We start from the raw sequence: 23,698 nt of genomic DNA on the forward strand, positions 1-23,698 counted from the left end.
TTTCTTTTTTAATAAATCTGCAACAATTTCAAAAATTCTTTTTTTTGTCTGTCAATATGGGGTGCTGTGTGTACATTAATGAGGAAAAAAATTAATTTAAATGATTTTAGCAAATTTCTGCAATATGACAAAGAGTGAAAAATTGAAGGGGGTCTGAATACTTTCCGTACCCACTGTATATATTTGTTGCAGACATTCGGGGTCCTTGTCCGGCCGGGATGCCTCCATGCTGGGAGGACCGGGGAAGCAAGTGTGGTCAGAACATTACCTTCCGTGGTTCCCCCACTGGGTTGTAGTGGTACCTCAGACTCCCGCCGGGCTTCATGGGAGTTGGAGTTTACTACAGTGCTTTTGGGGTCCTGGGGCACCGCCAGAGGCTGCTGCAACAGCTGCTGAGCCCTCTTGGGCAGGTTTTTCACCACACCTGGAAGTGCTGCCGGAAGTAGGTGAACGAGCACCTGGAGCACTTCTGGGGGCGTTTATAAAAAGGAGCCAGAGTCGGGAGGAGGGGGACGAAGCTGGCCGAGGAGGAGTGGAGGAGAAAAGAAAAAGGACTGCAAGATGAAGAAAGAGAATAAGAAAGCAAAGAAAGGAAAGTGTGTGATTGGGCAGTTGGGGACACCGTATATTAATAAATTCATGTGTGCTTTTTGGACTTGTGCCTCTAACGTCTGTCTGTGTCAGGTTAGCGTGTTATAGCGCCATCTATCTTCCACAATATATATATAAAATCCAATTTCTGTCTTTCTGTATGTCTGTCGGCTTAACGGATTTAGATCGGGTTTTGTTCTAGAATTTGCTTGAACATTCCGGTTGATTTTGTGACTTCTCTCATTGTGCTAAGTATCATAGTTCGCTTGCGGTACCGACTTATTTGTGTGAATCCGAGAGACATGCAGCAAGGCGAGGCCCACCTCACTCACGTACCACCCTCAGGGTGTTCTTTATCTCCACTTAGTTAGCGAATGACAGAACTACTTAACGGAATTAGATCGGGTTTTTTTCTAGAATTTTCTTGAACATTCTGGTTGATTTTATGACTTCTCTCATCACGCTACGCATCATTGTTCACTTGCAGGAACAATTTATTCACGTGAATCCGAGAGAGAGGCTGTGGGCCGAGGAGAAGGGGGCCTGGCCCTCTTCACTCACGCACCAGCCTCTGTTCGAGTCGCTCTACCTTGCACCATGTGTTGGAGTGTACCTCGCCTCAACTTAGTTAGCGATACCTGTTTGTTCAGCAGACATTACCATTTTCAGACTGTTAAGGAGTAACGTTTGACGTTTCTGAGAGAGAGATCAGGGCTAGGTGTGTTTTGGAGGGTAGCTGCTGATTCCTAGAGATATCATGACCATGTGCTTTTCTCCCCACGCGGGGGACGCTTGACCGTCAGACCTGAACATGATCAGATACAGTGCCAACATCTATTGATTTTTAAACTACTAACTACTACATGGGCGCAACCGCGAGGGACAGCTAGACATAAATGAAAAGAAGATCCGTGGAGTGCAAAAGTCTCAAAAGGAGTTTTCTGTGAACACCAGGCAATCCAAGCGGACAAGTCCCAATCCAAGGACAAGTCCAAAACAGAGCAAAATGAAAATCACAAAAAGCACCAGAAGAAACACAAATCACTCACCAACTCCCAAGTCTATTCTAATGAACCGCAAGGGACTGTGGGCAGGCCAGTCCAGTCTCATGGGGAACCACCCACAAAAGACACAAAAAAACAGCGCAAAAGACAATACAGGGAAACAAACTGACTAACAAAGGAGTTCAAAAAGAACAATACAGACATAAAAATGGCAATCCGAACCCCGAAATTTAACAGTGCGTGTGATTTCAGCCCAAACGTTCAAAAGAAATGTACGTTTAGCGACTTCTGCTTTGTTAGTTTGGTTGTCTGATTTCTAGGATTTTGTCTTTTCCGTCTCCTGCTCCCTTATTTACTTCACTGCCTTGCCAATTGTGACAGTTCACTACCAGCTTTGGTGACCCCTTAATAATGGGGAAGAAAATTTCAGAAAATTTCAGGTTGACCTGCCTCCTGCTGGCCAGTTCCAGAAGCGCAGTGTGGCTACCATTAAATGTTGTTTGTGCAGATCAACTTCAAACACCAAGCCTGGTGTGACAGAGACGTGCTCTGCAGACACAACACTCCACCTAATCATTCACACCATGAGATCAAACTACCAACGACTTGTGAACCTCACATTTCCTGGGTGGCACAGCGGTTAGCACTGCTGCCTCACAGCACACTGGCGTTAAATTTTGACACATTCTTATCACGCACTCTTCGTGTTCAAGCGTTTTTGGCCCACCCTCCACATCTCCAACACATGCAGGTTAGCATAAATGGTGACTCTAAACTGTACCCAAGAGAATGAGTGTATGTGCCCCGTTATAGACCAGTGTGCCCTGTGAAGGACTGGCATTCCATTCAAAATTGTAAGCAAAGCTCTAAAAGTTCATTCCGGCTCTCATGACTCTTGAGACTTGATTAAATGGTTCAGGAAAAGGCCATACTGGCCAATTTCATAAGCAAAGTGTAGCTGCCATAACGTTTATATTAGTCTAATTTGAAAAAAAAAAAGCTTTCTTGGTGGGACAGTCAAGTGGATTCAGAAAAAAAATTCTTCATTTCAACCTCCAGTGAGTAAGCGAGTGAGTCAGTCATACAGTTAGGTCCCTAAATATTTGGACAGAGACACCTTTTTTCTAATTTTGGTTCTGTACATCACCACAATGAATTTGAAATGAAACAACTCCGACGCAGTTGAAGTGCAGACTTTCAGCTTTAATTCAGTGGGGTGAACAAAACGATTACATAAAAATGTGAGGCAACTAAAGCATTTTTTGAACACAATCCCTTCTTCATTTCAGGGGCTCAAAAGTAATTGGACAATTGAAATAACTGGAAATCAAATGTTCATTTCTAATAAATGGTTGAAAACCCTTTGCTAGCAATGACAGCCTGAAGTCTTGAACTCCTGGACATCACCAGATGTTGGGTTTCCTCCTTTTTAATGCTCTGCCAGGCCTTTACTGCAGCGGCTTTCAGTTGCTGTTTGTTTGTGGGCCTTTCTGTCTGAAGTTTAGTCTTCAACAAGTGAAATGCCTGCTCAGTTGGGTTAAGATCAGGAGCCTCATGTATAACGCCGTGCGTAGAACTCACACTATAACATGGCGTAAGCACAAAAGCGGGAATGTGCGTATGCACAGAAAAATCCAGATGCAGGAATCTGTGCGCACGCATACTTTCACGTTCTTCCACTACATAAATCCCGATCAGCGTGAAAAGTAACACACGTGCACGCGCCTTCTGTCCCGCCCCAACTCCTCCCAGAATTACGCCTCTTTGAATATGCAAATCAATATAAATAGCCTTCTGTGAAAAGACAATGGGAAAAGCACAGGGGAAAATATAAGAATTTCAGCGAATACCAAGTGGAGGCAAAGGAAAAACGTCCTATTTGTTGGTTTAAACAGTGGTATAATCAACAAAAGAAAGTTGATCGAGTGACAGTGTCGGAAAAACTCGAAAGATCAAGTTCACAAAGTCGCACAGTGCCCGAAATAAAAAAGAAATCACATATCCAAGTCGCCGTGAAAAGGCAAGTCCTAGCCCACCGTCTGAGTGTCATATGAAAGCGTATTAGGGTACAAACAAAAAACAGGCACACAGTGGGAAAAAAGCACGAAATGTCAACTTTAATCTCGAAATTTCCACTTTAATCACGTAGTTTATTTTGCCATTAAAGTAGAACATCATAAACTTCATCTTAAAATCGTTTATTTTACTAGTTTCTCAAGTAGCATGTTAAATGCTTTGTTCTGTGTTTGATCTTCTATGTGCTCTGTGTGTGTTAATCACTACGTGCTTCTGTTCTTTCTCTTTCTCCGACAGGACACAGAATGCATTACATTCGAGATATTACAGCTCTCTGAATAATTAAAATACTGAGATGTATACGTGATATCATTTTCATGATGATAGGAATGAAAGCATGTTATTAAACATGGGAACACGGTGGCGCAGTGATTGTTCATATCTCACGCAAGAGGCTTGCTGCGCCATGTGCGACCTTCGATGAAATAATTTATCACAGCAGTACTGTCTCTTTCAAACGTACTGACCTCCAATTCCTGTCCTTACTTTTCTTTCTCCAATCGCCACACAATCAGCGCTGTAATAGACGTTAAGCCATGTGTAAGCTTAGAACGCCGATTCTTCAAAACTTTTAAGGAACATTGAAATATCTTCGTAGTACATGTTTAATTATTCTATTCGTCTATCCTTCCAGTGTCGCGTCAGCACCAGCAAGAATACAGCGCAAGGCAGGAGCTATCCTTGAACTAGCTATACGCTGCGGCACCGTGTCCTCACATGTTTAATTATTAACAATACAGATTATTTAAATGAAGTTAAAGTTTTATCTGTATACTATAAGCAACATATTTTGCTGCATTTCACCTTAAAAATGATATCGTCATCATACGCGCTTTATAAAGTAGCGCAGGTTGTGTAATATTATAACTGTAGTGTAAGTTTACAGTGAAGTGATTGTACTTATAAGTACAAACAGTTCTACAAGGAGCACTTGATGGACTGATTGAGTGCGTTTAGAGTTCTTGGGATGAAACTGTTTCTGAAACGCAAGGTCCATACAGGAAAGGCTTTGACGCTTTTTGCCGTGGTTGAGGTGGTGTGTACTTGAAACTGTGTACCCATAATTCTCTTTCCGATCATCTGCTGCTGTGATTCACACTCAGATACAGTGATATGAATACTCCGAGTGGTGCAGTGAGAGTAATATGGAAAAAGATGATCCGCAGTGGGAACCCTTAACGGGAGCAGCTGAAAGAAGAAAAAGAAGGTGCAGTGACAGTACCAACGCTAAAGCAGTTATGGTATTTGGAATACTATGGCTATTCCCTGGAATATTATACTGCAGCAGGTTAATTACAATCAGATGCATTACAGTAATCAACAATATGCAGTTAGTTTCAGTGTATTTATAAAACCGCGTCAGGAATGTAGAGCTAAGAAAGAAAGGATGAGAACACAGGAACAGTAGTTTGACCATTCTGTGGACCATTATATTGTTACAGGTTAATTACAATCAGATGCATTAAATTTATGGACGATATGCGGTTAATTTCAGTGTATTTGATAAAGCCGCCGCCGTGGATGTGGATCTAAGAAAGGATAACCACACAGGAACAGTAGCACTGCTTTGACGCTGGGTGCCGCCAATCTGCAAAACCGAGTGGAGAAATTGCATACGCCAAGGTATGAGTTACCGTGGAAATGTGCGTGGCTTTACGCCAAGTTTAGGTTTTATACACCGCAATTTGAGCGTGGAAAGGTTCGTACGCAACATTTCTGTGTGTACACACCGTTTATACATGAGGCCCCAGGTGACTGACTTGGCCATTCAAGAATTTTCCACTTCTTTGCTTTAATAAACTCCTGGGTTGCTTTGGCTCTATGTTTTGGGTTATTGTCCATCTGTATCATGAATCAATGTGACTGCTGTATTTAGCTGGATTTGAGCAGACAGTGTGTCTCTGAACACCTCAGAATTCATTCGGCTGCTTCTGTCCCGTGTCACATCATCAATATAAATAATTCTTACTTGACAAAATGCCATCCACATACAATTGCCAGCAAAAGAAACCATTCAGCATTCCTCCTTCCTCCGCCAATACAGCGTTGCCCACCACCTCCCGACTCTGACTCAGGCAGTGGGATTTCTTTTAAACTAAACCCAGGAACTGCTTCCAGTCTCCTGTCCAGGTTGTGCAGAGCATTTCCAGGTCGTGTGGAAACCAGGGCAGTCCCCTACCATCTGACAGTCCCCAAAGACCACCAACAGGGCTGTGTTTCCAGACTCCCATATCACCCTGCGGATATCTTGAAGAACGCTGCCACCTGTCATGTGGAGGAATAAACTGCTCCCAGTAAGTCTGTTTGCCCAGTCCATACATTATGGCCTCCTGGCTGGGTATGAATCCTTCCTTTATCCCAAACAGGATTCCTGAACTTCCTTCCTGGCACCTACAATATATTTATATATAATGTGGCAGACAGCCGGGTCCCATGCCCGGCAGGGACGTCCCTTCTGCATCTGTTCCAGGGAAGCAACCATGGGCAGCTCAATACCTCCCCCGGGACGCTTGGTGGCAGCCTCCCTTTTGGACGGTGATCCACCAGCCTATCGCATGGCTCCATGGGAGATGGAGTCCTCCACAGCCTGGTTGGGGGCTTGGATGGCCGCTAGGGGGAGCTGCGTGGAGTCAGCAGCCTGGCTGGATGAATCTTCAGCCCCACCCGGAAGTGCAATTAGGACAAGGTGGTCAAGCACCTGGAATGCTTCCGGGTGGGCTATAAAAAGGGCCAGCCACCACCACCACTCGAGGAGCCAGAGTCGGGAGGAGGAGGACTAAGCCTGAGGAGGAGTGGTGGTAAAGAAAAAGAGTGTTGTGTTATAGAAGTGCTTTGTGGACTGTGCATTGCCTGTGGGTCACGGGGAAGACATGTGTCCACGGGTGAAGAAAAATAAAAAGTCTTTGTGGTTCATACGTGCTTCTGTGTCTCTCTGTGCCAGGTCAGGTGCCTATATAGCGCCTTGTTACAATATATATATATATATATATATATATATATATATATATATGGTTGAAATAGTTTACTGTCAAATAATGCAAAGAGTACGTGACACGTGTTTCGCCCTAATTCTGGGCTCATCAGGCGTACACACTCACTGCACTCCTTCTCGGGAATCGAACCTCGGACGTCAGCGCTAGAGGCGAAGCCCCTAACGTTGCGCCACGGCGTGTGGTTCGTTCATTTGACAGCATGTAGATCGGGGTAATTACATTCATGGCATTCATAGTCTGAATCACAATCTGATTGTTTGGGTGGTTACCTACCAGGTAACGCTTGTGGTTAGTCATCAAGTCGGCTAACATCCGAGGTTCGATTCCCGAGAGGGAGTGCAGTAGAGTGTGTACGCCTGATGAGCCCAGAATTAGGGCGAAACACATGTCGCGTACTCTTTGCATTATTTGACAGTGAACTATTTCAACCATTCTATGATCTGCTTCTCACAACTGAAAGAGGGCACCGTGGCGGATGTGGTCTTTGGGGACTGTCAGATGGTAGGGGGCTGCCCTGGTTTCTACACGACCTGGAAATGCTCTGCACAACCTGGACAGGAGACTGGAAGCAGTTCCTGGGTTTAGTTTAAAAGAAATCCCACTGCCTGAGTCACAGTCGGGAGGTGGTGGGCAACGCTGTATTGGCGGAGGAAGGAGGAATATATATATATTTCCTCGCAGTTAGGAGACCTGGGTTTGCTTCCCGGGTCCTCCCTGAGTGGTGTTGGCATGTTCTCCCCGCGTCTGCGTGGGTTTCCTCCCACAGTCTAAAGACATGCAGGTTAGGTGCATTGGCGATTCTAAATTACCCCTAGTGTGTGTGCTTGGTGTGTGTGTGCCCTGTGGTGGGCTGGCACCCTGCCCGGGGTTTGTTTCCTGCCTTGCACCCTGTGTTGGCTGGGATTGGCTCCAGCAGACCCCCGTGACCGTGTAGTTAGGATATGGTGGGTTGGATAATGGATGGATGGATAATAAAAACCTCACATGATTGAAATGTTCCATTAACTTAACGATAAACTAGAAATGTTCTGTCCTAATATGAAAGACTCCTATCCTGTGCTTTATAACTTTATTTCTTCATACTAATAATCGCAGCTGAAAACCACTAATTATCGCTCACACCGATGACCAGAGAACAATAAAATGCAAAATACATAATCTAAACTAATTATTAGAATTTAAAAATACTAGATATGAGATAAAATACATTGCAGTAATGTATATGCTAAATGGAATGTAGCGGTATGGAAACAGAAATCAGCAACAAGAAGTTTTCACTGCAATGTTCTGTACTGCCAACTAAAACAACTTGATGATGTATACGGTATATTATATAGGACTATAGAAATCGCAGTACCGGACAGATATTGTTTAGTAGTTTAGAAAAGTGGGTTGGATAATGGATGGATATATATATCTATAATAATAAAAGGCAAAGCCCTCACTGACTGACTGACTCACTCACTCACTCACTGACTGACTCACTCATCACTAATTCTCCAACTTCCCGTGTAGGTGGAAGGCTGAAATTTGGCAGGCTCATTCCTTAGAGCTTACTTACAAAAGTTAGGCAGGTTTCATTTTGAAATTCAAAGCGTAATGGTCATAACTGGAACATATTTTTTGTCCATACACTGTAATGGAGGAGGCGGAGTCACGTATCGCGTCATCACGCCTCCTACGTAATCACGTGAACTAAAAACAAGGAAGACATTTACAGCACGAGTCACACGCGGGAACGAAGGTAAATGACGTTAATTTTTGACTGTCTTTTAATACTGTGCAAGCATACATATTAACACATGTGCAATTAAACGTGTGCATTTACGGAGTGATTTCTCAGGCTTAAAAGCTCACCTTTTATCAAACGCAGGAACAAAGGTAACTGACGTTGTTCACTGTCTTTTAATACTGTGTAACCATACATATTAACACATGTCCAATTAAACGTGTGCATTTACGGGGTTATTTCTCAGGCTTAAAAGCTCGCCTTTTACTAAAAAGGTAAATGCAAAACTATTTTCAATCAGTTTATTGAAACGCTCCCGTTAAGGATTGCAATAACATATTCGCGAGATAAAAGAACGAAGTAGGGGGAAATGGAGGAACAGCCGCAAACAGCAAAGAGCAAAAAATTAATTAAACAATTGAGAACGGAGCGAGTTAAGCATACAAGCATGTTCATAAGGGAAACAAAGCACGGTGTAAAACGTAAGTTTAAATTAAGTTTATAGAAACGCTCCCGCTGCGGATTGCAATAACATATTCGCGAGATAAAAGTTTAATGAGAAGACACGAGGTATAAACGAACCACACGCCGTGGCGCAACGTTAGGGGCAACAGTTTCAACCATTCTATGATCTGCTTCTCGCAACTGAAAGACGGCACATGGCGGATGTTAGCCGACTTGCTGACCGCAACGTTAGGGGCTTCAACTATGGCGCTGACGCCACATCTCAGTGCCAACACTTTGCAGACTGTACTTAAAAGACACGCCCTCCTCACTGGACAGTTAAAAACACCAATCAAACTAACGATGACATCAAGTATTACCCAATCAAAAGTAGGAAAGGAGGCATCTTCATAAAATGCCTGTGGGATGATTTGCATCATGAGACGCTGCTTTAAAAAAAAAATGATAAAAAAAATACGGGATAAATCCCGTCCAGTATTGATTCAAAACGGGACGCGCAATTTCATTCTCAAATGCGGCACGATTCCGTATTTTAAAGGACGGGTGGCAACCCTACAGTGCCAGGTAACCACCCATACAATCAGATTGTGATTCACACTAGGAATGCAATGAATGTAATTACCCTGATCTACATACAAGGCGAAAGTCTTGCAACATTCAAAGATGATGGTTTGGGATAAGTACACCATACAACATAAAAGAGCTTATGAAGCCTTGAACCGAAAAAAGCAAGATCTCAGAGATCGTAAAAAAAAAAAATAGGAGGTAATGTCGTTTTACTCGCTGTAGATTTTAGTCAAACATTACCAGTTATTCCACGAGGGAGACCAGCAGATGAACTCAATGCGTGTTTAAAATCCATGCTTCTCCCACGCTCTGTTATATGTCGCGTGTTCTCGGGTAGGTGCACCAAAAAATTTATACATTTAAGCATGTAATGGGCAAACAAAAAATGAGGTATACCCGAAGGCACTGCAGTAGTACTTAATGTAACTTTACTTCTTAAATGTTAATGTTTTACTGTTTAATAATTTATACGCTTCTTATATGTTGTTCAAATTCTTTTATCAAAATACCACTGACAGCGCAATGCACGATAACATGGAGTGAATACACCATACGCATCCGCCCACGGCCAGCCCTGGTGTGCGCAGATAGGAGTTGATTCTACAATAAAATAAAATAAAGATAAAAACAGTAAAACAATCATCACCCATAAAGCGTGTGTGTGTGTATATATGTGTATATATATATATATATGTTGATATGTGGATGTATATATATATATATATATATATATATATATATATATATATATATATATGTAGATATGTATATATATGTGTATATGTATATGTATATATATATGTTTATATGTGTGTGTGTATTTTATATATATAAAACACAGCAACACTCATAACAATGACAACACAATTACATTGACAATCATGTTACGTTATTTTTAAAATGTTTCCTTTTTTTTTCATAACCTCTTTAACACACTACATCTCCGCTGCGAAGCGCGGGTATTTTGCTAGTATATATATATATATATATATATATATATATATATATATTGTGATCTGGTGAAACAGACCAGGGATGACAATGAAATGTTGTTGGGGTGCCAACTGGGTAACCCTGTTTCATCAGAGAATCAAGCAAATGAAAAAAACAAAAGGAATTTTACCCTCGGGTCAATGCGGCTTTAACAGCCTAAGGTACCCAGTAGACAGTAATACCTTAAGGACCTCATTTAGGTTGTTCTAGCCTGGATTTCGGGGTACCCCCTACTATTTATGAAGGATGCCCATTGATCTTTAATGACCACAGTGAGTCAGGACCTCAACTTTACATCTCATTCTGAAGGATGGCACCATTTTTAACAGCACAGTGTCCCCATTGCTGCACTGGGGCATTGGGATCCACTTTCAGACCACTGGGTCAGCGCCCCCTGCTGGCCTCACCCACACCTCTTCCAGCAGCCACCCAAGCTTTTCCTAGGTGGTCTCCCATCCAAGTATTGGCTGGGCCTGAACGTGTTCATTAGCTTCAGGTGGGTGACCTCTTCTGAAGTGCAGGTGTGGTGTGGCTGTTGGCACCCACTTTCACAAAGTCACTAGCAGCGCTGGCGCTTTTGACGCTCACTCTGACGACGTCACTGCAAGGGACAGCACAGCAGTACATTCAGGGTACTTTACCCACATGTGCTGACGGAAATGAAAGTGACATTGACTCAAAATAGGAATGCCTGCTTATTAAATTGAAAAGTGTTTAATCAGCACACATTGCTATGGTGAGCCAATCTAACTTTCGCTTTTCTCTTGCTTATTGACTGCCCTGTTTCACAGTGTGGGGCTGTCATATCTTTTTTGGACTCTTGCAGCAGATGGGCACACAACAAAGCAGTCCACTTTAAAATTTAACGTTTACACGGTCACCAAGGTCTGATGCGTAAAAGAGCAAGACATTAGGAGAAACTGGAGTGTCAATGCTGGGTTTTAGTGCCACAGTGACATGCAAATGAAATTATTACTAATATAACACATAATTTGGATGCCGTTTTTTTTTTTTTTTTGTACACCCTCTGCCTTTTGATTAATTTTATACTTAGACTCAAGTTTGTTGTTTGCCATCGTGCCACAAATGCACATCGGAGGACCTCCTTACCAATTCTGTTGAGGTATTTAATAAACCGACGGAACGAGAGGGGGCAGCGTCATCTCCTTCATTACCCACAGCCAGGGCTGGATTTATATGAAAAAAGAGGCCCTAGGCTATTCCACTTATGAGGCCCTTTCACCTTCCATTTTTAAGTTTGTAAATTACATGAGAGATAATAAAATTTTGCTAACAATTTGAATGTAGGCCCCTCTTGATCTTGAGGCCCTAGGCTGAAGCCTAGTTAGCCTATAGGAAAATCCGGCCCTGCCCACAGCATCAAGAAACCGCCCAAAGAGGGCAACTGACTCCGCCCCTTCATTAAAGCCCCAGGCTGCTGGAAGGAGGAGCAACCGGCCGGGCGGAGCTCCACTACCAGACCTGCCCAAATAGCTTGTCTGAATCTGATTTCCTACTGTGATGGGAGACCTCGGCCATTACGGGATGAGCATCCCTAAGGCACTGCCTCCCCTGGGACACTAGAGGGCAGTCTGTTGGCACCACCAATTCCCGCAGGGCATACCGAGACTTGGAGTCTGGTACAGTCCTGTTGGGTTCTGTGGGGGCCGCCAGGGGGACCTGCAGAGCCCTAAAGTGAACTTACACCCCACCTGGGAGCAGTGTTGTGCATGAACGAGTTCAAAACAGCGCCTTCATTGAAGAAGCTCACTTTCTTAAGAACAGTGAACTTAACCTAACGTTTTTGCAACTGAAGAACTTGAGCTCGTTCAGTTTTAGGTGACATTCTGGATCTGGTTCAGGTCCAGATTAAACGTTTTGCCTTACCCTGTAATGTAGGGGTGGAGCCGAATCCGAATACGGTATTCAGATAAGCATAAATAGTGGATTTTTTTTTACGAATATTCATTTCATACGAATTTTTGCCATTTATTTGTTTTCGAAAAAAATAACTCAAATCAAATACGCGCCATCTGTGTCTGCAGGGACAGTGGAGGAAGTGGAGGAAGAGCCTCACCTGTCATCATGAAAAGTAAAAAAAAAACAAATAATGACTAGAAATGTTCCGTCCTAATATGACAGGCTCCTATCCTGTGCTTTATAACTTTATTTCTTCATACTAATAATCGCAGCTGAAAACCACTAATTATCGCTCACGCCGACTACCAGAGAACAATAAAATGCATAATACATAATCTAAACTAATTATTAGTACCGAAGAATTTAAATACTAGATATGAGATAAAATATAATGCAATAATGTATATGCTAACCGGAATGTAGCGGTATCGAAACAGGAATCGGCAACAGGCAGTTTTGACGCTGAAACGCTCTGTACAGCCAACTAAAACAACTTGATGACGTATACGGTATATTATATAGGACTATAGAAATCGCAAAACCGGACAGATAATATTTAGTAGTTTAGAAAATTAATTTTAATATGAAACAACAACCAGTACATCAAATTTATTTCATGAAACGGCCGGCCCATGACCACCAGAGTCTGCAACTCACCGGGCATTGCCCAAATGCCCTAATGGCTAGTCCGCCCCTGTGTGCTGGTATACTTTGAACTGTGCTCTGCAGTGGGGAGCGAAGAAAAAGCGCTGCCTCACTCAAATAAAAATGCGTGTGCTGGACAGCATTTGTGTCTGCCTGTTTGTGTCAGGGGGCACTGCTGCCTTGTAGTTAAGAGACCCGGGTTCACTTCCCGGGTCCTCCCTGCGTGGAGTTTGCATGTTCTCCCCGTGTCTGCGTGGGTTTCCTCCGGGTGCTCCGGTTTCCTCCCACAGTCTAAAGACGTGCAGGTTAGGTGGATTGGCGATTCTAAATTGGTCCTAGTGTATGCTTGGTGTGTGGGTGTATTTGTGTGTGTTCTGCGGTGGGTTGGCACCCTGGCCGGGATTGGTTTCCTGCCTTGTGCCCTGTGTTGGCTGGGATTGGCTCCAGCAGACCCCCGTGACACTGTGTTCGGATCCAGCGGGTTGGAAAATGGATGGATGGATGGACAGCATTTGTGTCTGCCTGTTTGTGTCAGGGGGCGCTGCTGCTTCGTAGTTAAGAGACCCGGGTTCACTTCCCGGGTCCTCACTGCGTGGCGTTTGCATGTTCTCCCCTGTCTGTGTGGGTTTCCTCCCACAGTCTAAAGACATTTAGGTTAGGTGCATTGGCGGTTCTAAATTGGCCCTACTGTGTACTTGGTGTGTGTGTGTGTGTGCCCTGCAGTGGGCTGACGCCCTGCCCGGGGTTTGAGCCCTGGGATTGGCTCCAGCAGACCCCCGTGACCCTGTAGTTAGCATATAGCTGGTTGAATAATGGATGGATGGATGTTTGTGTCAGGTAGGGTGGCTGGTACGCCCCCCCCGACACCCAAGCCCCCCCCACCTCCCGTGGTCTACACTGCTTAGTGCGACGCGCATGCCAAAAATCACTTGAATTTCTTTGTTTGGTTTTGAACCATAACATGCACCCCACCATTATCCAGTTCAAGAGGCTGCCATTCCTGAACTTGGCCACAGTCACCTCAGACCAGGTGACAATAATGCAATAAATAATCATTTAAAAAAGGGGTAAATAGCAATATTTAATATTTACCGTGCTTGAAAGGCATATGCAGATAGTGCAGCATCCCAGCTGGAATGTCAAATGAGAGGCAGATGGAGAGAAGCCCAGAGAACTAAGAGAAAGAAGAAAAGGGGTGGTACCTCGAGTGGGGAGGCGGGATTAAAAGAAAAGTGGGGGGGCTGCTGGAGAGCGAGAGAAGGGTGAGGAGAAAAGCCGAGCGTCTGACAGGAACAAGAGCTTCATGGCTAGCTGTTAGTTGTTCCTCTTTAACTTCCTTCACAGTTGTTTTATTTATCTTGAGATATTCAGAGTAAACCTGCCACCACTTCCTTATTCTGCACTGTCTTCCTTTCAAAACTAGTATGTGGGGGGGTGGGGATGAGGGGGTGTGTGTGAGGGTCCTAACAATAAATTGTCACACATCATGTGTGCTTAAGGATCCTCTTCCCGGCTCTCTGGAGGTAAGTGATTCCACTCTGGGACAAGAGGGGGTGCTCATTCTAACTGTCTCTCCTTTTCCACAAAGGAGCCACCGAGTGAGGACAACTGATTCCGCCACAGGGCCCTGAGATGTCCTCGCTCCTCGATTTTAAAAACTGCCAGTCCCCCTGGAGGATGGTGTCTGATACTGGACCCGGAACCCAATCAGGAACAAACTCCATCATGTTGTTAAAGCTTTGAAATCCATCCATCCATCCATTTTCCAACCCACTGAATCCGAACACAGGGTCATGGGGGTCTGCTGGAGCCAATCCCAGCCAACACAGGGCACTAGGCAGGAACTAATCCTGGGCAGGGTGCCAACCCACCGCAAAACTTTGAAATGCTTCTAGGAATTCTGTTTACTGGGCTGAAATGCCATATTTTGTTGGGGCCATCGTGCCCAATTTTGTTTAATTTTACGTTACTAAATGGGGACACAGAGTCGATGCCCTAACTTTTTGAAGCAACTGGTGCAAGTCTGTCCTTTGGTTATTATACAACTGCTCAAAAAAATTAAGGGAATACTTTGAAAACCCATCAGATCTCAAAGTGAAAAATCTCCTGCTGGCTCTCTCTACTGCTATGGACTGATATGGTGATGTGTGAGGAACGAAAGGATGGAAATGGAAAGGATCAACCGAGAGAGGGACACTCCGAAAATCAAAGGGAAAAAATGATGTGGCAGGCAGACAGGCGAGTCCATTTGGCCGAAATTTCATTGCAGCAACTCCAAATGGTACTCAGTAGTTTATATGTCCCCCCAACCATGGCCAGACAGCGTCCTAATGAGATGACAGATGGTGTCCTGGGGGATCTCCTCCCAGATCTGGACCAGGGCATCACTGAGCTCCTGGACAGGCTGAGGTGTCTGATGGACCCAAACATAATGTCCCACCCAGGGGTGTTCTATTGGATTGAGGTCAGGCGAGCGAGCGGGGGGGGCCAGTCAATGGTATCAATTCCTTCATCCTCTGGCCACATGAGGCCGGGCATTGTCGTGCACCAGGAGGAACCAGCATAGGGTCTGACAATGGGTCCAACGATTTCATCCTGATCCCTAATGGCAGTCAAGGTGCCGTTGTCTAGCCTGTAGAGGTCTGTGCGTTCCTTCATGCATATGCCTCCCCAGACTGACCATCACTGACCCACCACCAAACCGCTCATGATGAACTATGTTACAGGCAACATAACGTTCTCCACGGCTTCTCCAGACCCTTTCATGTCTGTCACATGTGCTCGGGGTGAACCTGCTCTCATCTGTGAAAAGCACAGGGCACCAGTAGTGGACCTGCCAATTCTGGTATTCTATGGCAAATGCCAAGCAAGCTCCACGGTGCCCACTAGAGGACGTCAGGCCACCCTCATGAAGTCTGTTTCTGCTTGTTTGGTCAGAGACATTCACACCAGTGGCCTGCCTGCCTGCTGGAGGTCATTTTGTAGGCTCTGTCAGTGCTCATCCTGTTCCTCTTTGCCCAAAGGAGCAGATAGCGGTGGGTCCTGCTGATGGGTTAAGGACCTTCTACGAGGGACCCTGTCCAGCTCTCTTAGAGTAACTGCCTGTCTGTCTCCTGGAATCTCTTCCATGCCCTTGAGACTGTGCTGGGAGACACAGCAAACCTTCTGGCAATGCCACGTATTGATGTGCCATCCTGGAGAAGTTGGACTACCTGTGCCAGCTCTGTAGGGTCCAGGTATGGCCTCATGCTACCAGTAGTGACACTGACTGTAGCCAAATGCAAAACGAGTGACAAAACAGACGAGGAGGGAAAAATGTCAGTGGGCTCCTCCACCTGTTAATCCATTCATTGCTGTTTTTGTGGTCGTCTCATTGTTGCCCCTCTAGTGCACCAAAGCAGCTGAAACTGATGAACAAGCCCCTCTGCTACATAACTGACCAGATCAACAGCCCACAAGTGTCATTGACTTAATGTGATACTTGATGTTCCTTTCATTTTTTTGAGCAGTATACTGTATATATGAATATATCCTTCCATCCATTATCCAACCCGCTATATCCTAACACAGGGTCATGGGGGACTGCCGGAGCCAAACCCAGCCAACACAGGGCGCAAGGCAGACACGGGGAGAACATGCAAACTCCACACAGGGAGGACCCAGGAAGCGAACCTGGGTCACCTAACTGCGAGGCAGCAGTGCCACCACTGCGCCACCCTGCCACCCCATATGAATATATACAGTATATATATTTCCGTGGCTGTTTGTCATGCGGGGCACTGGGGCTCCATTCCCCACCTTGAAATATTTTTAAAACTCTACTTGAAATAATTAGATAATACAAAATAATCCTGAAATAAATTTGTTTATTTGCATGTGTCTGCTGTCAGCGAAAAATTTGGTACCAATTTGTATTTATTTAATTTTTGTGTGATTTTTTATATTTCCCGAGTGAAGGGCGCCAGCCAAATGAGAGTCTATGTATGTCGGTGATCTTTCGGCAAGCAGGTGACCTGAGGCTGCCCTTTCATTGGTTGCTTTCAGATTTTTTCAGGGATGCAGCTCTCTGCACCCCGGACCCTCCCACATTTAGTATTGGTTTAATCTAATGTGATTGGACAATGCACTATGTCATGTTGACGTCAATTGTTCACAGTTCATACCTGCCACTAATCTAACTGTATAAGAATGAGTGCGACTTTAGGGAAATGGCAATTTCAAGTGGAAGTTGAGAGGTCAGGTCAGGTTGGGGAGCAGGCACTGGGACAGCACATTGCTGCACCCACCACACGATGAAACAGCTCAGTATCCTGGATGGCAACCCCCCAGGCAGATACGCGGTCCAGACCCACCCTCCAGAAATGACCATCTATCTGCCGCAGCCAGGTGTTACGTGGGGGTCCCCTTGGCCTGGTCCAGTCAATTGGATCCTCAACAATGAGGGTCCCGTGAGTCAGATCACCTTCGGGTAATGGCGTCACATGGCTGTAGTGCAGTAACTGACGCACCCTCACAATGCAGGTCATGTGCCTCAATCGGGACTCCGTGAGCAACACAAAGTCAAACCAGCAGGACCCGAGGATTCTCAGAAGAGACAAAGCAGTGAAGGAGTCCAGCCTTCGTCTCAGGCCACTGGATAGCGTCCATGTCTCGCAACCATATAGGGAGTGAAAGGACTCAAGACTTGGACCTTCAACCTTTTACAGAGATATCAGGAGCACTTCACACCTCTGTCACAGCGACCTCATGAATGGACTTACTGTATGCTGTGGATGTGCTATAGGACAGGCGGACGTGCGTGTTATTAGAAGATTATGGAGGCGGAGGTGCGGACATTATGGTGTAGATTTTGACAGAATGGGCAACAGGGCAAGTGGGGAGAGGATTTGGCAATTTAGAGACAGGTATACTATAACATTTGGGTGACAGGTGCACCTGTTCCATTCTACATCTACAGGGCAAGTTATGGGAAGAATAAGGGAACTGCGGATGTCACGGGCTGAAGTTTTAGAGCACAGAAGAAATGGGAAAGCTGGAACCAGATTGGACAGCATGCTGGAAAGGGTATAATACATTTTAGCCTGGATTTGTCCAATGGGTCGGGTATTGGACAGGCCAAGATGTGCATTGACACTATGATGAGGACTATGAGAGCATTTGGAGTGACCAGATAGATAGATAGATAGATAGATAGATAGATAGATAGATAGATAGATAGATAGATAGATAATTTCAATTTTAGTATAGTTGGCACGATTAGATAGATAATTTCAATTTTAGTATAGTTGGCACGATTAGATAGATAGATAATTTCAATTTTAGTATAGTTGGCACGATTAGATAGATAATTTCAATTTTAGTATAGTTGGCACGATTAGATAGATAGATAGATAGATAGATAGATAGATAGATAGATAGATAGATAATTTCAATTTTAGTATAGTTGGCACAATTAGAGAGATAGATAGATAATTTCAATCTTAGTATAGATAGATAGATAGATAGATAGATAGATAGATAGATAGATAGATAGATAGATAGATAGATAGATAGATAATTTCAATTTTAGTATAGTTGGCACGATTAGATAGATAGATAGATAGATAGATAGATAGATAGATAGATAGATAGATAGATAGATAGATAGATAGATAGATAATTTCAATTTTAGTATAGTTGGCACAATTAGATAGATAGATAGATAGATAGATAGATAGATAGATAGATAGATAGATAGATAGATAGATAGATAATTTCAATTTTAGTATAGTTGGCACAATTAGAGAGATAGATAGATAATTTCAATCTTAGTATAGATAGATAGATAGATAGATAGATAGATAGATAGATAATTTCAATTTTAGTATAGTTGGCACGATTAGATAGATAATATCAATTTTAGTATAGTTGGCATGATTAGATAGATAGATAGATAGATAGATAGATAGATAATTTCTATCTATCTATCTATCTATCTATCTATCTATCTATCTATCTATCTATCTAATCATGCCAACTATACTAAAATTGATATTATCTATCTAATCGTGCCAACTATACTAAAATAGATAGATAGATAGATAGATAATTTCAATTTTAGTATAGTTGGCACGATTAGATAGATAATATCAATTTTAGTATAGTTGGCATGATTAGATAGATAGATAGATAATTTCTATCTATCTATCTAAATAGATAGATAGATAGATAGATAGATAGATAGATAGATAATTTCAATCTATCTATCTATCTATCTATCTATCTATCTATTTAGATAGATAGATAGAAATTATCTATCTATCTATCTAATCATGCCAACTATACTAAAATTGATATTATCTATCTAATCGTGCCAACTATACTAAAATTGAAATTATCTATCTATCTATCTATCTATTTTAGTATAGTTGGCACGGTTAGATAGATAGATAGATAGATAATTTCAATTTTAGTATAGTTGGCACGATTAGATAGATAGATAGATAGATAGATAGATAGATAGATAGATAGATAGATAGATAGATAGATAGATAGATAGATAGATAGATAGCATCTTTCTATCTATCTATCTATCTATCTATCTAATCCTGCCAACTATACTAAAATTGAAATTATCTATCTATCTATAATAAGGTATAATAAATTATAAATCAGTCATTTCAAGCAATAATAGCCAATTGCAATATTAGTACATTTGAGGCTATATATTTTTAAGTCAATTTATATGTACATTGATAAAAAATATCAGTTTCAATCGCAAACATGAACATTTCTGAGTAATTTTAAACTTTTGAGCCGCTATACACACATTTCACACAAATGTTTCTGATGCCTGTCTCAACACATCTCATCGGAATTTTTAAATCTCATATAATAAGAGCAACACACCAGCCACGAGGAACAAATGAAACACAAGGAGACGATTTAAAGGTTTTGGTTTTTAAAATGCGATAAGATTGAGGGCGCCTTCCAGGCCACTAAGAGCTGGGTGTGTCCCGGTATTGCTGGTTATGAAGCCGGAGTCGGCACCTGAATGGAGAGCGCAAAGCTGAGGAGCACGCGCACTCGCCCGCACGCAAACACACACACACACACACACACACACACACACACACACACACACACGCGCACGCGCACACACCCACAGCGAGGACCAGCAAACCTCCACAAGTAGCACACACAAGGCGGGAAACCACCATTGCAACTTCAAAAATCGAACAAGTGGAAAAAAGAAAGGAAGCCAATAAAATGCTACATTAAAATGTCCCCCTTTCTCTTAGAAGTGGAACTTTGGAGTAAAGTCCTAAATCCTGAATACTTTGCCAGTCACCCTATGCTCTTTTTTGCCGATTCTTGCTAAATGTCCGAAGCTCGCAGCTCTGAGCCCAGGACGCTTCACGCGGCGCTCAAGTAAAACGTGTCGCCTTCACTCACCGCACAGGACGAAGCTGGAGTGAGCTGTCAAAGTCATCTTGCGCAGCATCGTCTTTTTCATCCTCCATCTAACGCCCGTTTCCCTCTCTGTGCCGTTTATCGTCCGAGGACACCTCCTTCAGGGCGCTCGGTTTCCTGTTTTGTCGGTGATCCAATCAAGTTTGAACGTAATTGTGAATGCAACACGTCGGTCAGCCGCACACGTTATCTCGAGACCACAACAGGATGTTCGCTGCAGCAACGCTGCTCCACCATCTCTGACATGACTGGTGCTGCCGAAAAACAAAGCAACAAAATACACAGCCAAAATGGAAAGAACAGAACAAAATGGTGTTCATTGGTTTCAATTGTTTCATTTGTTTTGCATAAAGAGTTCAATAATGAACACCATGATGGGGCATTATATGATGAAACTAAAATAAATCAGCACGGGATACAAAAGGGAGGCTACAAAGTAATCAAAACCTACAATAAATCACAGGAATATCAACCGTTCAGTCAATCAGATCTTTATATTTCCATCTTTGGAATCAGCGTTTCTGTTACAGGGTTCTCAAACTTTAATAGCCGAAGAAACTGTCTGAAGCTGCCTGAGTATTTTTGTCAGATGGGTTAAGGGAAGAAAGCAAAGCTTTATGTGTATTTTGAAATGGCTACCCTGTTATCATTGCTAGCTGTCCCATCCGTCATCCACCACACCTCTCTATCAAGCACTGTGCTCTCTCGTGCGTTTTGGGTCCGACTGGATTCCAGAATTGCGGTCGCTCCTTACTGGTTGTGACCATAAATTCTGCCGTGTCCGACTCGTCCTCTTAGTTCACGGTGGACGGTCAATCAGATCCTCAACAATGAGGGTCCTGTGAGCCGGATTACCCTCGGGTAATGGCACCACATGGCCGTAGTGCCGTAACTGACACTCCCTCCTTACAATGCAGGTCATATGCCTCATTCGGGACCCCCTGAGCAACACAAAGTCAAACCAGCGGGACCCAAGGATTCTCTGAAGAGACACAGGAGTCGAGTCTTCATCTCAGGTCACTGGATAGCATCCATGTCTCACAAACAGGAAGCACCAGGACTCTAAAGACTTGGACCTTTGCCCTTTTGCAGAGATATCAGGAGCACCACACACCTCTGTCCAGCGACCTCATGATTGGACCTATGCTGTGGATGTGTTATAGGACAGGCGGAAGTGCACGTTGTTAGAAGATTATGGAGGTGGAGGTGCGGACATTATGGTGTGGGTTTTGACAGAATGGGGAACTGGGCAAGTAGGCAGAGGATTGGGCGATTTAGAGACAGGTGTAGTATAAAATGTGGGTGGCAGGTGCACCTGTTCCTTTCTACATCTACAGGGCAAGTCATGGGAAGAATAAGGGAACTGTGGATGTCACGGGCTGAAGTTTTAGAACACAAAAGAAATGGGAAAGCTGGCATCAGATTGGGCAGCATGGTGAAAAGGATATAATACATTTTAGCCTAGTCCAATGGGTTTGATTTTGGACAGGCCAAGATGTGCATTGACACTATGATGAGGACTATGAGAGCATTTGGAGTGACCAGATAGATAGATACAGCAAGTTATGGGAAGAATAAGGGAACTGTGGATGTCACGGGCTGAAGTTTTAGAGCACAAAAGAAATGGGAAAGCTGGCATCAGATTGGGCAGCATGGTGGAAAGGGTATAATACATTTTAGCTTGGATTTGTCCAATGGGTTTGATATTGGAGCGGCATGGTGGCGCAGTGGGTAGCACTGCTGCCTCGCAGTTGGAAGACCTGGGGACCTGGGTTCGCTTCCCGGGTCCTTACTGCGTGGAGTTTGCATGTTCTCCCCGTGTCTGTGTGGGTTTCCTCCCACAGTCCAAAGACATGCAGGTTAGGTGGATTGGTGATTCTAAATTGGCCCTAGTGTGTGCTTGGTGTGTGGGTGTGTTTGTGTGTGTCCTGCAGTGGGTTGGCACCCTGCCCGGGATTGGTTCCTGCCTTGTGCCCTGTGTTGGCTGGGATTGGCTCCAGCAGACCCCCATGACCCTGTGTTTGGATTCAGCGGGTTGGAAAATGGATGGATGGATGGTTTGATATTGGACAGGCCAAGATGTGCATTGACACTATGATGAGGACTATGAGAGCATTTGGAGTGACCAGATAGATAGATAGATACGGCAAGTTATGGGAAGAATAAGGGGACTGTGGATGTCATGGACTGAAGTTTTAGAACACAGAAGAAATGGGAAAGCTGGCATCAGATTGGGCAGTATGGTGGAAAAGGTTAAATACATGTTAGCCTGGATTTGTCCAAAGGGTAACCGGTTGAAGCTGCTTGCGTATTTTTGTCAGAATTGGTTAAGGGAAGAAAGCAACTATGTAAAATGCGGCCCAGATCAGCCAAAGCATGTAGGATTGTACAGGGGGTATGCAGACAGAGACTTTGTTTTATATGTGGCTCAGGCTAAGGATCTGCACTGGCAATCGGAAGGTTGCCGGTTCGAATCCCGTAAATGCCAACAGGGACTCTGCTCTTTTGGGCCCTTAAGCAAGGCCCTTAACCTGCAATTGCTGAGTGCTTTGAGTAATGAGAAAAGCGCTATATAAATGCAAAGAATTATTATTATTATTATTAAATGAAGTACCTTTTGTTTATTTGCAGAATGGGTTAATGAAAGAAAGCAGAGCTTCATGTGTTTTTTTAAATGGTGACCCTGTTGTCATTGCTAGCTGTCCCATCCATCATCCACCACAAAACCTACAATAAATCACAGGAATATCAACCGTTCAGTCAATCAGATCTTTATATTTCCATCTTTGGAATCAGCGTTTCTGTCACAGGGTTCTCAACCTTTAACAGCCGAAGAAACTGGCCGAAGCTGCCTGAGTATTTTTGTCAGATGGGTTAAGGGAAGAAAGCAAAGGTTTATGTGTATTTGAAATGGCTACCCTGTTATCATTGCTAGCTGTCCCGTCCGTCATCCACCACACCTCTCTATCAAGCTCTCTGCTCTCTCGTGCTTTTTTGGGTCCGGTTGGATTCCAGAATTGCGGTCGCTTCTTGCTGGATTGTGACCATAAACTCTGCCGTGTCCGTCCTCGTCCTCTTAGTTCACGGTGAACGGTCAATCAGATCCTCAACAATGAGCCGGATTACCCTCGGTTTGTAGTGTTTAAATTATGAGGGAAAGCTGACAAGGCAGGAGTTAAACAATAAGCCTTTCATTCTTCTTTGTGTTGCTGCACTTCCACTCTCGATGAAGCCTCACCCGACATCCCCCTGCTAAACCACAT

The 23,698-nt window shown here is 43.7% G+C and overlaps 1 protein-coding gene across 3 annotated transcripts in view; it reads right to left on the reverse strand.

Moving 5' to 3' along the window:
- si:dkey-27h10.2 (location of vulva defective 1) overlaps positions 1-20,590 on the reverse strand; it is a 111,759-nt gene extending 91,169 nt beyond the window's left edge. For 2 of the 3 annotated variants that reach the window (XM_051928176.1, XM_051928174.1), the window contains exon 1: positions 20,418-20,589. In XM_051928176.1, coding sequence (XP_051784136.1) covers positions 20,418-20,478 — 61 coding nt within the window. In that variant the 5' untranslated portion in view covers positions 20,479-20,589. Of the gene's footprint in view, positions 1-20,417 lie in introns of all 3 variants that reach the window. The other variant, XM_051928175.1, reaches the window with a different exon arrangement.
- Between the last annotated feature and the right edge of the window lie 3,108 nt (positions 20,591-23,698).

The sequence above is a fragment of the Erpetoichthys calabaricus genome, chromosome 5 (genome assembly GCF_900747795.2).
Source record: "Erpetoichthys calabaricus chromosome 5, fErpCal1.3, whole genome shotgun sequence".
NCBI classification, from domain to species: domain Eukaryota; kingdom Metazoa; phylum Chordata; class Cladistia; order Polypteriformes; family Polypteridae; genus Erpetoichthys; species Erpetoichthys calabaricus.